At 41.5% G+C, this 14591-nt stretch overlaps 1 protein-coding gene across 1 annotated transcript; it reads right to left on the bottom strand.

Moving 5' to 3' along the window:
- Nucleotides 1–2717: 2717 nt before the first annotated feature.
- Nucleotides 2718–4298, bottom strand: LOC126251544 (uncharacterized). The gene is made up of 2 exons (XM_049952054.1): nt 3833–4298; nt 2718–3755 (listed from the first exon to the last, which is right to left on the bottom strand). Exons 1-2 carry the CDS (start codon nt 4166–4168, stop codon nt 3537–3539), a joined length of 555 nt encoding a protein of 184 aa, XP_049808011.1. The 5' UTR covers nt 4169–4298; the 3' UTR covers nt 2718–3536.
- Between the last annotated feature and the right edge of the window lie 10293 nt (nt 4299–14591).

Below are 14591 nucleotides of genomic sequence, written 5' to 3'. Positions count from 1 at the left end.
TAAACCAATATATAGAGAATTAGCTCATCCTGACCTTCTTTCCAAATGTCTCCATGGTCGAACACAAAACCCGAATGACTCTTTCAATAATGTAATTTGGACCCGCATACCAAAAAATGTCTTTGTAGGAAAGAAAACTCTATGCTTAGGTGTTTGTGATGCTGTGATAACGTTTAATAATGGTATAAAGGGAAGAATTGGGGTACTAGAGGAACTTGGTATCACTCCAAGTGCCAACACACTGCAAGCCTTTCAGCAAATGGATCGACTTAGGATCATGAAAGACCAGCGTTCAGCAGAGGAAATGACTAAAGAAGCAAAAGGCAGGAAAAGAAGGAAGTTCTAGGTTTGCAGGATAGTCAAGAACAGGATCTAGATAATGCTGATTATGGGCCTGGCTGTTTCTAAAAGCTGGCATGCTTCCATGTGTAAGTTAATATATGTTTGAACTTGATTTGCTGGAAATTACATTTTTAAAATTATTTGACCCATTATCTCAGGAACTATTACAAATACATATCTCTAATTTTACACTATGTTACCACTTAGTATACTGCAGCTACTGAACCTCCCAAAACATCTCTACCTCTAACTTTTTTTTTTACTTATGGAAGAAAAAGTGGACTTTTAAAAGAAAATATTGAACAATATTTTTAAAAAATCATAACTAGCTAATTATTTCTCTGTACATTTTGATTCTGGTTCTGTAATCAGAGAAGGAGTGATACTATACATCCCAAAAATTTCAGATCTCTATCTGTCACAGGTTCTGAGATAATGGGTCATCAATATTGCAAATTTAACACTGTGGGTATAAGACATACATACTCCCCTTAAGTACCACACCTACAGTAAAGCTGGGACTACTGTTCATAAAGTATTTCTATTAAAATCCTGTTTTGTTCTCATTTTACTTTTCATTGAAAGATAATCAAATTAGTTAATTACTTGTGAAAGTCATACTTCAAGGCACTGACAGAGTTACAATGATCACAATGTAAGCCATGTACAAACAATCTACTATGCTAGAAGGAAATGCTACTGTATCACTGAAGGTTTCCTTCCCAGACAGAAAAGGAATTTATAATTGAATTGGACATTATGCTAACCCTTTTGTGGTTGATGTGACACATATGTTCCGCTAGTGAAATTCCCAGTTGGGATGTCTATTGCTACTGTTAAGCATCAAGATTTCAAAATTTGGAAGAAAATACAGACCATGGGATGATTATACAGAAAGCTGAGAGTGATCAAGATTAGATTAGTTGGGCAGCATGTGTTAGTAAATGTCACCTGTTTCCAAGGATGTCTGAAGTGACTAACTGTGTTTCCTTATGCATTACAGGCAACGTTTTGAAAAAAAAAAAAAAAAAAAAAAATACTATTCTCCTGTGTAACTGTTCTGGTTGTACATCTTTTAAAGTTAGTAGGATGGATATGTCCCAGCAAACTTCGAAGAATGTTGAAAGAAGACAACATTGGTACAGGCTGTATCAAAGCAACCTCCAAATTTTCTTTTGTAACTTTTTATTTAAGCGTGTTTCGATAGGCTGATTTGCTATAATTTTTCCATATTTGTCACCCCAATAAAATCTCTATACATAAAAAACATCACATTTGAAAATCCTATGTTCAAATGAAAACACAGACTTAGTTAGGTTCGTGGGACACTACCAAAATCAGTCATGTTTATTATTATTATTATTATTTTTGCTGGTGACAGTGTGAGCCTAATACTGACCATAATGGAAGACCTCCTATTTTTAAGTTTTAGCCACAAAATGGTTAACCGTGGTAACACTGACAAATCTGTTGTAGAAATTACAGTTGAAAGTCATGAGATTTATGTGAACAACAAAGAAATTATTTATTACCATCCAACAGAAAACTCAGAGGACTATTACCTGTAGACTATTAGGATACGAATATCAATGGATGAAAGTATATATAAAAAAATCTCTGATCTGAGATTGAATTTACTACATTTCACAAAGCAGATACTAACAAATTTTTGGAATATTCTATCATTTATTTCTTATGTAGAAAACATTTCAGATATGTACAGCAGCAATACTCTGCCAAAATACAGAATATGCTATCATGTCTCATGATAGTTCTTTATCATTCAATATTTAGCTTCATAAAAACACACTGCAGAGAAAAAAATTCTCTTCTCTCCATGCTAGTAAATCATTATGAATAACTTAACATGGTGGTCAAAAAATATAATTGTATAAATGTAGTAATTACACATCATTACCACTGAGGAGATTTAAAGAACCAACTAACACAAATTACAAGCTTGATGAGCAGAAGAGGAAACGTATAGGGTCAACTACTATCACAGTTTACTATAGCTTATAAAACTGTGATAAGTATTTATAGAAAACAATGTTCACGGAAACTTTCATGTAATGATTACAGTACTTTCTGGAGATTTAGATAGTTAGAAGTATGTTACCTTCCAGCAAAATGCAGTCACTGTGACAAGTGAAAGTACAATGTCACATTTAAGTTCCTGCAACCTCTCACATAAAATGCTACATAAATGTCTTTTGTGGTGAGATCTTGATGCAAGATATTCCCACTTCTTGCCTGCTTATCATATGCAGCTCTGAATGGGATCTCTCATCAGCAGTATCCTGCAGGATATGCAGGACTATGGGGACAGCTGTCACTAATTTGTTTTCACAAAACATAAAATGAAGTAACGAAAATTCTTTTTTTTTCAGCATAAACAACAGTTGTGATCACATCTCATACTAGTTTCCTTCTCTTGACAGCTAAGATACACTCACTAGCACTTTCAAGACTGTTCCATTTTTCTCAGTATGGAAATAAACTATGTCTCTGCCAATACCAAATGATGCTATGTAACCACAGACTAAATTTGGGACAAGGATAATGATGACTAAGTTTCTGGAGACACTGCTTAAGATTCATGTTTCCGTAGATGAACTAGCTGTGTCGAAGATTTTTAATACCAGTGAATAATACCTCCCTGGTTTGAAATGAATTAGCTTATCCACATCTACCACAGAGATGAAAGTAAGGCACTGTCTAAAACTCACTATAACGTTGTATTTTCACAATTGTCAATATCTTATTTGTACTGTTCTTGAGCTCTCTCTCATCATTCAATATACAGCTATTTTCACTCAATAAGTTTTAAAATATTCTTTTCATGAATTTAAAAATACTTTTGAACTGCCAGCTTCTTATTGCAATGTAATTTGTACATGTTGTGACATTGATGAGGGCAAATTGATCTAATACCTCATCACTTAACGCTAGAGTTCAGAATTCAATTTTTCTAGTACTCGCCCCCCCCCCTCTCTCTCTCTCTCTCTCACACACACACACACACACACACACACACACACACACACACACAACTGTTGAAACAATAAATCAACTGTGCACTTTTGCACAACGATGGAAAACAAATTGACGCACAATGAAGATTAACAGCGAAACAATAGCTGACAACGGCGTCAACTCTCACAAAACACTTTCTGACCGAATCTTGCTTGTTTTCATGATGATGCATCGTCGGATGACGTGCTGCTTTGGTTTCCCTGGGAGTCGCCCATGTAATCTGAATCACTCATGGTAAGTACGGTGCTAGCACCTGAATTTCTACTGTTCTTTAACTTTTTCTCAAGGTTTGACCAAGGGTCTTCAACCATAGAATGGTTGACGTATAGGGATATATCATCTGAGTAACTCGTACTGCTAGAATTTCCATGACCTCCCTGAAAAAGAAAAACAGCCATGAGATATTTGTTTCGTTACATTAAAACTGAATTGTCAATATAATCGACAGACTTACTCTACTACGCCTATTAAAAGAGAACTTCTGCGGCCTATTTACAGTGTACGGGCTGCAACTAGAATTGAAACCCGAATTAGCAGGGCTACTACTACTGCGACGGGACCCCTTCCAGTTCCCCCTTCCTCTTTGACTAGGGTGCTTTATAGGACTACTATAACCAAGCGGTATAAAATCTCCTTCTTGTGCCGAACTTGGCGAGCTACTAGATGGAGAACTAAATTGACGGGGTGAAAACTGCCCTAATGGCTTTGCAAAGCTGTTGAAATTTAAACCAGTAGAACTTATTGATTCCCTAGGTCCTAACGGTGAGCTATATGCTGCTTTACCACTCATTGTACTTCAACGGAAAGCGACGAATGTGAAACCACAACAGAAATACAAGTTTACGAAAAAGTAAACACACAACTTCAGCACAACAAATTCACAACACAATCAATGCATTTACAGGGAAGATATACACACATAACGATGTAAGGACTAGGTAAAGAAACTGTCGATGGTCGAACTGCAGAGATTGCAGAAGGAACTTCGACCTATGGTCGAAGAGAAGGAAATACTTTCCGACAAAGCACTACCTGTACACGCAGCCGCTAGGTATCCCCATTAAACTGTTAAATCGGACGATACAGATTTTTCGAAGAAGGAAAAAACGAACGATTTCAGAACATGTGTAAAAAAACTGGCGAAAGTTCCGTATCTTTTGAAAACTGTATTCTCTTGAAAACTCGAGTCTGGTCAGAACACTCATAGGCAGATTAGAAATGCATTGCGTTGTATTTTTACTTGAGCTCTACTCTCTCATTCAATTGTCTTTCAGAACAACTAATGAGATGCAGTACAAATGATTGAGTATAACAGCCGAACTTTTAAGTATGGTATGTATCGTTCATAAAATCTGGTTTTCTAAGCAATTCAGGTATCTCTGGAATAATATTGAAATCACTTGCTCTGACATGCTACTACTACAGTTGATAAAAATTGTGAGTGATGCTCGTAAGTTCTCCTTAAATAGACACACCAATATAGAGTAGCTAAAACCAAAAATCGCTGTTTCCAAGGTACTTTATATGGATACATACAGTTTCAACTATTGGGTAAAAGGCTGTGATCCACATGAAGTAATAAGGTACAATCCCGAGGAATTCGACAACTCTGGCTACGTGGACGATAATTCTCACGGCATAATACATGCGAACAAGAAGGTCATTGACCTGATGAAAGATGAAGCGAATGGCTCGCATATTGTGGAGTTTCCGTGGCTCATCCAAGACGTATGCCTATCGTATAGATGCAGGTTCAACCCAAAGATAGACCATAGTATGTTTAAAATTAGTTGCGACTTTTGACAGTTTATGAGTTTAGTGCCAAACGAGTGTCGAATGGACGGAAGCGTACTTGCCAATGTGAGCTGGACGCGTTAGTACACGAACATCAAGTAGCACAAGCTGGCCGATCCGCAATTTTCTCAAAAAAAAAAAAAAAAAAAAAAAAAAAAAAAAAAAAAAACTATCAGCTAAAAACATCTGATCCTCGCACATCTTATAGGTTAATTCGTCAGTTTCATGCCGAACTGCGTAACATTTCGTTAATACTCGTAGCAATTGTCATATTTCAAAATCAGGTAAACTACTTCAAGAGATTCTTAATGTTTGCAGTGAAAAATTAAGGGCCACTATGAATCTGCGTTTCGTGCATGTTAGGCCCTATGTTGCTTCGTATGAAATGTAGAAAACATACTAAATTATTCTTTAAACTTGAAGGGATCTGTCCGCAGTCTCGAGAAAATGAAATGTATGTAAACCACTCCGTCGTGAAAGCACGCGTCAACGAAAAGACCAGAAAGAAATAGTCATAAATCACACCAGTTGAGCATTTCTTTGGGCTCAGAACCAATATCTGCTTTGATCCACTGCATTGTTGTAGCTTTTCCATCACAACAGAGTGATATGGCGCAATGTCTATTATTGTCGAATTCGGCGGAATATTTTGAAACAGAACATTATTTTCAGTCAGTGATGTGTTCCTGAACGTCCGCTTTTATTGTGAATCTTGTTTTTTCAGACGTGCTGTACTGTTACTATTAATGCAGCGTCAACACAAAACACTCGTTCACAATATCTGACAGCCGTAGAACACTTCAACGCCAGAAAATATCTTTTACAACGAGAGCTAATGAACGTACGTGCCTCTAATGCGCGACACCACGTCGTACTGTTTACCCACGGAGTGATGGGGCGCTTTACCGGTACCAGCAGAGCTGCTGGCGGCGTGGCAGGAAAAGTCAGCTAGCTATTGGTGTTAACGAGGCAACGGCGTGACGTCCCCGCCGCTGAGACATACGACAAAGGCCGCAACTAATTTTAAACGCACTATAAGGGTGTGCAGTGAGCGACCTCGTAGACTGTTACTATTGATGACTTCTAGGAGAGCCTGTGTCATTCCATCGGTGTGTGTGTGTGTGTGTGTGTGTGTTTGCAAATAGTATATATCATTATTATGTGTACTATGTACACGTGTTTTGCACTCTATGTTTGCTTGTATGTATATTTTATGTGTGAGTATGAATGCGTGTACGTGTGGTTCATTCTTCCTCACCTGCTGCTGTTAGCCTCCATACAGTGTAAATATTCTATATAAAAAAAAAATATCCACAGTAGTCGTATTTGTGTGACGTATTACAGTAATCGGATACTTTATGTAAATATTGTATATAAAATCATTCTCCTCCTCTCTTAGTATTAATATGATATATCTCCACACATTAGTAATCAGATACTGCTAGACATGTACACAAAATAATTATGTGTATTAGTATGATGCATCTCTGAAAATAACCAATCTCTTTTTGAGCAAAGAATGTTTTTCAAGTTTGTGAAACAATTTTGAAAACTGTATTGCTAATGCTAATAAAACATAACTTAATTTGTTGCATCAGTGTATTTAGAAATGTCCTCGATCCGTATAATTTTAGCTCAAGCACTGCCTCTCTACACATAGCGACAATTGATGCCTTCTACTATAACATGTTAATGTTACTGTATTTTAGGAACTAAAAGAGCACTTTTCTATTCGAAAAAATGTCTCCAAAATTCAGGTGCGTCTCACACTCGAAATGTCCAGTGACTGATTTAAAATTCCCTTCAGTCTTAAAAATGATCATATACACGATGCCACAGGAAACGCATCTCCATCTGGCAACATTGGATTCAGCTGGCAGCAGTAGTGCACTGATGCGATACACATAAGTTGCGGTGATTCACAAGCCCGCTAACACTGCCTCTCTCCTGCCCCGCCGTCACAACCCCAGAACATTGTCTAGCATGTGACGCCTCATTGCAGTATACTGTGCTAGTGAACTTGAATTGAAAGTGATTTGTGTTGTCGGTAACAGTACAATATTTTTGTTAGTAGCTAGTTCCGTAATGGACACAAACAAAACATGTTCATACGATGCGGGCTATAAATTGAAAGTAATAGCATATGCATAAGAACATGGAAACAGAGCAACTGAGCGGTGTTTCGGCCCTCCACAAACAGAAAAAGCTATATCAGGATTGATGGGCTAGTAAGGAACAACTGAAAAAAATGAGGAAGACTAAATGTGCAAACAGAGGACTGACTGCATAATGGTCGAAACTACAAGATGGCGCATTGAAATAGATTCAAGGACACTATCAAAATGGCACTGCAATTTTTTGTATCCCGCCTGGAAGACAGCGTGTGGGTCTGCTCCTGTAAACTGAAGGGTAGGCCGAATGTAGGAAGTGAGTAGGAACAGGAAAAGGTGAAATGCTTTGGTACTGCGTACTGGTTATAGCTCTTTTACTGGCGTATGAACATACACAACTGATAATACTTAACTTTGGCTGAGATGAGCACATAGGTGTGAAGCTGTACATCAATCAAATCTAACAGCTACTAGTAGATGGACAAATTATCATTGAAGTAACTGAAGTAACAAAGCCTGTAATGGCTCACCCCCTATGAAGTAGAAACCATGTTGCTTGGTCGTCTACTCAGAATCAGATGGGGAGAATCTGGAGTGGTGCTCGTAGAGCTGCACAGCGCCGACAAGAGGGTGCTGCCATCAATGTTTTAGTGCCAACATAAGAACTTTTACCTACACTGTGGCATCGTAGCTATCGATACCACACCCCTTCCCCCTGAAACAGCGCACTGTCGTTGAATAGGGCTTTCAACGGCGGATGGAGGGACCCAGGTGCAGCGCAACTGAGGAGGCGGGCATGCCGGGGCGTGCTGCCCACCAGCAACCCCGAATTGCTTGCTAGGGGCCGAGGAAAATCCCCCATGAAAAACCTGCCCAGGCTGCACACTGCCACTGGGTATGCTCAGGTGAGGAGGCAGAGCAACAAACTCCATGGGCAGCGGCGGTGTGACGGCAACCTCAGTGTCCATTGGTTCCAGCACCGTGGAGGTACTCGGCGGTGGCGACAGCAGCGACCGGAAGTGGGCCATGGCGGCGGCGAGAGGCGCCCGTCCGGTGCAGGTGACCGGACCGACAGCGGCGCCGATGGCAGGAGCGCTCGCGGCGGGGGCGCGAGTGGCGAAGACGCCATCGGTGGAGTCATGGGCTGAGGCGGCAGAAGCCGCGAAGTCTCCAATTCTAGAATGAAATTTTCGCTCGACAGCGGAGTGTGCGCTGATATGAAACTTCCTGGCAGATTAAAATTGTGTGCCGGACCGAGACTCGAACTCGTGACCTTTGCCTTTTGCGGGCAAGTGCTCTACCGACTGAGCTACCCAAGCACGAATTACGCCCCGTCCTCACAGCTTTAATTCCGCCAGTACCTCGTCTCCTACCTTCCAAACTTCACAGAAGCTCTCCTGCGAAGTCTCGGTCCGGCACACAGTTTTAATCTGCCAGGAAGTTTCATATCAGCACATACTCCTCTGTAGAGTGAAAATTTCATTCTAGAAACATCCCCCAGGCTGTGGCTAAGCCATGTCTCCGCAATATCCTTTCTTCCAGGAGTGCTAGTTCTGCAAGGTTCGCAGGAGAGCTTCTGTGAAGTTTGGAAGGTAGGAGACGAGGTACTGGCGGAATTAAAGCTGTGAGGACGGGGCATGAGTCGTGCATGGGTAGCTCAGTTGGTAGAGCTCTTGCCCGCGAAATGCAAGGGTCCCGGGTTCGAGTCTCAGTCCAGCACACAGTTTTAATCTACCAGGAAGTTTCATATCAGCGCACATTCCGCTGTAGAGTGAAAATTTCATTCTAGAAACATCCCCCAGGCTGTGGCTAAGCCATGTCTCTGCAATATCCTTTCTTCCAAGAGTGCTGGTTTTGTAAGGTTCGCAGGAGAGCTTCTGTGAAGTTTGGAAGGTAGGAGACGAGGTACTGGCGGAATTAAAGCTGTGAGGACGGGCCGTGAGTCGTGCTTAGGTAGCTCAATCGGTAGAGCACTTGCCCGCGAAAGGCAAAGGTCCTGAGTTCGAGTCTCGGTCCGGCACACAGTTTTAATCTGCCAGGAAGCTCCCTCCAATTCTGTTGGAAAACAACGAGCGGCAGAAAACCGAGGACGGCACAAACGGAATTGATTCTGGTGTTGCTTGACAGTGCCGGAGGGGCCAGAAATGACAAATAAGGCGCGGCCAAGATGGGCGAAGAATGCGCTGCCTGTCAGAGAAAACGCGATAGAACACCTAATCAAGTGGTGCTAAGCGAGAGCGAGGCGAAGCGGCGAGAGCGCACGGCGGTGGTTGCAATAGCTGCAGGAGTGACCGATGTTTGCGACCATGTAGCAATTCCGCTGGGGAATGGGTGCCGTGCGGCTGGGAGCGATATGAAGCAATGAAAGTCCAGAGTGCACACTCGCGAGAGTGCGTGGCGCGCAAATTGGTCATCTGCGACTTAAACGTACGCACAAAGCGCTCAACCTCGCTGTACAACTGAGGGTGGAACGGGGCTGATGTTAGATGGCGAATGCCATTAGCAGCACAGAACGCTTCAAACTCGGAGGACACAAATTGGGGGCCATTGTTGGAGACAATAACTTCAGGAAGGACCTCAATGCAGAAAATAGATGCCAAAGCCCAAACAGTACTGGCAGATGTAGTAGACGACATAGGCACAACAAAAAGGAAGTTTCTGTACGCATCCATAACTATCAACCAGTGGGTGTCCCAGAAAGGACCCGCAAAATCAACATGAATGCACTGCAAAGGTGCAGTAGGAGTTGGCCACACAAAGAAGCGCTGGCGGGGAGCAAATCGATGCTCTGCGCAAGAGCGAAAATCAGCAAGCAAATTCTCAGTTTGTTTATCAATTCCAACCCAAGTGCAATGATGACGCGCTTATTGGTTCATCTGCACTATACTCCAATGACCAGCGTGCAGCACCAGGAGGATTTCCGACTGCATCGAACGAGGTACAACCACATGAGACTGATCATTGTCAGTTCATAACAAGATAACACCTTGGTTTACAGACAAGTTGTGACGTTGTGCAAAGTAATGCCATACAAGGGGATCAATAATCTGGATAGCAGATGGAGGCCACTGAGTACAAATATACTGCAAAGAAGCAATGGCGGCTGTCGCGGAAGCAATGCGACGAAAATCCACTGGAAAACCATCAGTTAATTCCTTATCTTGTGAATCAATAAACATGCATGACAATTTGGAAGAATCAAATACTGCGTCACGACCGATAGGTAGACGAGACAAAGCAGACAGCATTGCCATGCTGGGCCGTAGGCCAAAACAAAATTTCGTAATTGTACTTAGACAAGAACAAAGACCAACGTTGCAACTTTTGTGCAGTACGGGCCAGAACTGGCTTTGACGGGTGGAACAACGATGTCAAAGGCTTATGATCAGTGACCAAATTGAACTTGTAACCGTACAAAGAATCATGAAACTTTGTCACTCCATTACAATAGCTAAAGCTTCTTTCTCAATTTGAGAATAGTTTTTCTGGGCAGAAGTGGGTAACTTAGATGCAGAAGTGATCGGACGATCGACAGAATTAATGCGGTGTGAGAGAACCACTCCAATGCCGTGAGAAGATGCATTGACAGCCAAAACAACTGGTTTGGAAGGATCAAAAGGAATCAGACAGTGATCACTCAACAAAGCAGATTTGAGCGTGTGGAAAGCAGCATCACATTCCAAACAAAAGGAACGTTTTTATGCCGAAGGCGATGCAAAGGCACTGCAATCTGCGCTGCATTTGGTATAAACCGAAAATAATATGTAAATTTTTCCAACACAGACAAAAGTTCTTTCAAGTTCTTGGGTGTTGGCAAGTCTCTAATCACACTGAGATGTTAATCATATGTCCTAAATACTGAATCCCAGTTTTAAAAAATTTGCACATGTCACTGTTACACTTTAGTCCTGCCTGCAAAAGTACAGTAAATAAGGCATGCAAATTCGGCAAATGTTCGTCAGGGGTGCGACCTGAGACAACTATATCGTCCAGATAATTGGAACAACCAGGGACAGTGGCACACAACTGCTGCAAATCAGATTTTACCAATCTCCCTTCTAACAGCTTGATCCAAAATTTTTGAGAAAGTAATGTATTCAAGAGTAGCTTCACATATCTGTAAAAATGAAGTACTAACAAAATGTCAGTTTGGTTTCCAGAAAGGTTTTTCAACAGAAAATGCCATATATGCTTTCACCAGTCAAATTTTGAATGATATGAATCTACATCTACATCTACATCTATACTCCGCGAGCCACCTTACGGTGTGTGGCGGAGGGTACTTATTGTACCACTATCTGATCCCCCCTTCCCTGTTCCATTCACGAATTGTGCGTGGGAAGAAAGACTGCTTGTAAGTCTCCGTATTTGCTCTAATTTCTCGGATCTTCTCGTTGTGATCATTACGCGAGATATATGTGGGCGGTAGTAATATGTTGCCCATCTCTTCCCGGAATGTGCTCTCTCGTAATTTCGATAATAAACCTCTCCGTATTGCGTAACGCCTTTCTTGAAGTGTCCGCCACTGGAGCTTGTTCAGCATCTCCGTAACGCTCTCGCGCTGACTAAATGTCCCCATGACGAATCGCGCTGCTTTTCGCTGGATCATGTCTATCTCTTCTATTAATCCAACCTGGTAAGGGTCCCATACTGATGAGCAATACTCAAGAATCGGACGAACAAGCGTTTTGTAAGCTACTTCTTTCGTCGATGAGTCACATTTTCTTAGAATTCTTCCTATGAATCTCAACCTGGCGCCTGCTTTTCCCACTATTTGTTTTATGTGATCATTCCACTTCAGATCGCTCCGGATAGTAACTCCTAAGTATTTTACGGTCGTTACCGCTTCCAATGATTTACCACCTATGGCATAATCGTACTGGAATGGATTTCTGCCCCTATGTATGCGCATTATATTACATTTATCTACGTTTAGGGAAAGCTGCCAGCTGTCGCACCATTCATTAATCCTCTGCAGGTCTTCCTGGAGTACGTACGAGTCTTCTGATGTTGCTACTTTCTTGTAGACAACCGTGTCATCTGCAAATAGCCTCACGGAGCTACCGATGTTGTCAACTAAGTCATTTATGTATATTGTAAACAATAAAGGTCCTATCACGCTTCCTTGCGGTACTCCCGAAATTACCTCTACATCTGCAGATTTTGAACCGTTAAGAATGACATGTTGTGTTCTTTCTTCTAGGAAATCCTGAATCCAATCACAAACCTGGTCCGATATTCCGTAAGCTCGTATTTTTTTCACTAAACGTAAGTGCGGAACCGTATCAAATGCCTTCCTGAAGTCCAGGAATACGGCATCAATCTGCTCGCCAGTGTCTACGGCACTGTGAATTTCTTGAACAAATAGGGCGAGCTGAGTTTCACATGATCTCTGTTTGCGGAATCCATGTTGGTTATGATGAAGGAGATTTGTATTATCTAAGAACGTCATAATACGAGAACATAAAACATGTTCCATTATTCTACAACAGATTGACGTAAGCGAAATAGGCCTATAATTATTCGCATCTGATTTATGACCCTTCTTGAAAATGGGAACGACCTGCGCTTTCTTCCAGTCGCTAGGTACTTTACGTTCTTCCAGAGATCTACGATAAATTGCTGATAGAAAGGGGGCAAGTTCTTTAGCATAATCACTGTAGAATCTTACGGGTATCTCGTCTGGTCCGGATGCTTTTCCGCTACTAAGTGATAGCAGTTGTTTTTCAATTCCGATATCGTTTATTTCAATATTTTCCATTTTGGCGTCCGTGCGACGGCTGAAGTCAGGGACCGTGTTACGATTTTCCGCAGTGAAACAGTTTCGGAACACTGAATTCAGTATTTCTGCCTTTCTTCGGTCGTCCTCTGTTTCGGTGCCATCGTGGTCAACGAGTGACTGAATAGGGGATTTAGATCCGCTTACCGATTTTACATATGACCAAAACTTTTTAGGGTTCTTGTTTAGATTGTTTTCCAATGTTTTATGTTCGAATTCGTTGAATGCTTCTCTCATTGCTCTCTTTACGCTCTTTTTCGCTTCGTTCAGCTTTTCCTTATCAGCTATGATTCGACTACTCTTAAACCTATGATGAAGCTTTCTTTGTTTCCGTAGTACCTTTCGTACATGATTGTTATACCACGGTGGATCTTTCCCCTCGCTTTGGACCTTAGTCGGTACGAACTTATCTAAGGCGTACTGGACGATGTTTCTGAATTTTTTCCATTTTTGTTCCACATCCTCTTCCTCAGAAATGAACGTTTGATGGTGGTCACTCAGATATTCTGCGATTTGTGCCCTATAACTCTTGTTAAGCAAATATATTTTCCTTCCTTTCTTGGCATTTCTTATTACACTTGTAGTCATTGATGCAACCACTGACTTATGATCACTGATACCCTCTTCTACATTCACGGAGTCGAAAAGTTCCGGTCTATTTGTTGCTATGAGGTCTAAAACGTTAGCTTCACGAGTTGGTTCTCTAACTATCTGCTCGAAGTAATTCTCGGACAAGGCAGTCAGGATAATGTCACAAGAGTCTCTGTCCCTGGCTCCAGTTCTGATTGTGTGACTATCCCATTCTATACCTGGTAGATTGAAGTCTCCCCCTATTACAATAGTATGATCACGAAACTTCTTCACGACGTTCTGCAGGTTCTCTCTGAGGCGCTCAACTACTACGGTTGCTGATGCAGGTGGTCTATAGAAGCATCCGACTATCATATCTGACCCACCTTTGATACTTAACCCAGATTATTTCACATTCGCATTCGCTAATAACTTCACTGGATATTATTGAATTCTTTACTGCTATAAATACTCCTCCACCATTGGCGTTTATCCTATCCTTGCGGTATATATTCCATTCTGTGTCTAGGATTTCGTTACTGTTCACTTCCGGTTTTAACCAACTTTCCGTTCCTAATACTATATGCGCACTATTTCCTTCAATAAGCGATACTAATTCAGGAACCTTGCCCTGGATACTCCTGCAGTTTACCAATATTACGTTAACTTTTCCTGTTTTTGGTCTCTGAGGACGGACGTTCTTTATCAACGATGCTGATGTTCTCTCTGGTAAGCCGTCAGGTATTTTATCGTTTCGCCCAAGGGGGGGTCCCTCTAACCTAAAAAACCCCCGTGTGCATGCCACACGTACTCTGCTACCCTAGTAGCTGCTTCCGGTGTGTAGTGCACGCCTGACCTGTGTAGGGGGGCCCTACAGTTCTCCACCCAATAACGGAGGTCGATGAATTTGCAACCATTATAGTCGCAGAGTCGTCTGAGCCTCTGGTTTAGACCCTCCA

The sequence above is a fragment of the Schistocerca nitens genome, chromosome 4 (assembly GCF_023898315.1).
Source record: "Schistocerca nitens isolate TAMUIC-IGC-003100 chromosome 4, iqSchNite1.1, whole genome shotgun sequence".
Classification (NCBI taxonomy): domain Eukaryota; kingdom Metazoa; phylum Arthropoda; class Insecta; order Orthoptera; family Acrididae; genus Schistocerca; species Schistocerca nitens.
Note: the sequence above shows the minus strand (reverse complement) of the source record. Positions and strands in the feature narration are given on the sequence as shown.

Excerpts from the sequence above, each read along its gene's own strand:
- LOC126251544 (XM_049952054.1), bottom strand. The coding sequence starts at position 4,168 with ATGAGTGGTAAAGCAGCATATAGCTCACCGTTAGGACCTAGGGAATCA. Across the intron at positions 3,756-3,832 it reads CTTTTAATAGGCGTAGTAGA|GGAGGTCATGGAAATTCTAG; the intron begins GTAAGTCTGTCG and ends TTTCTTTTTCAG.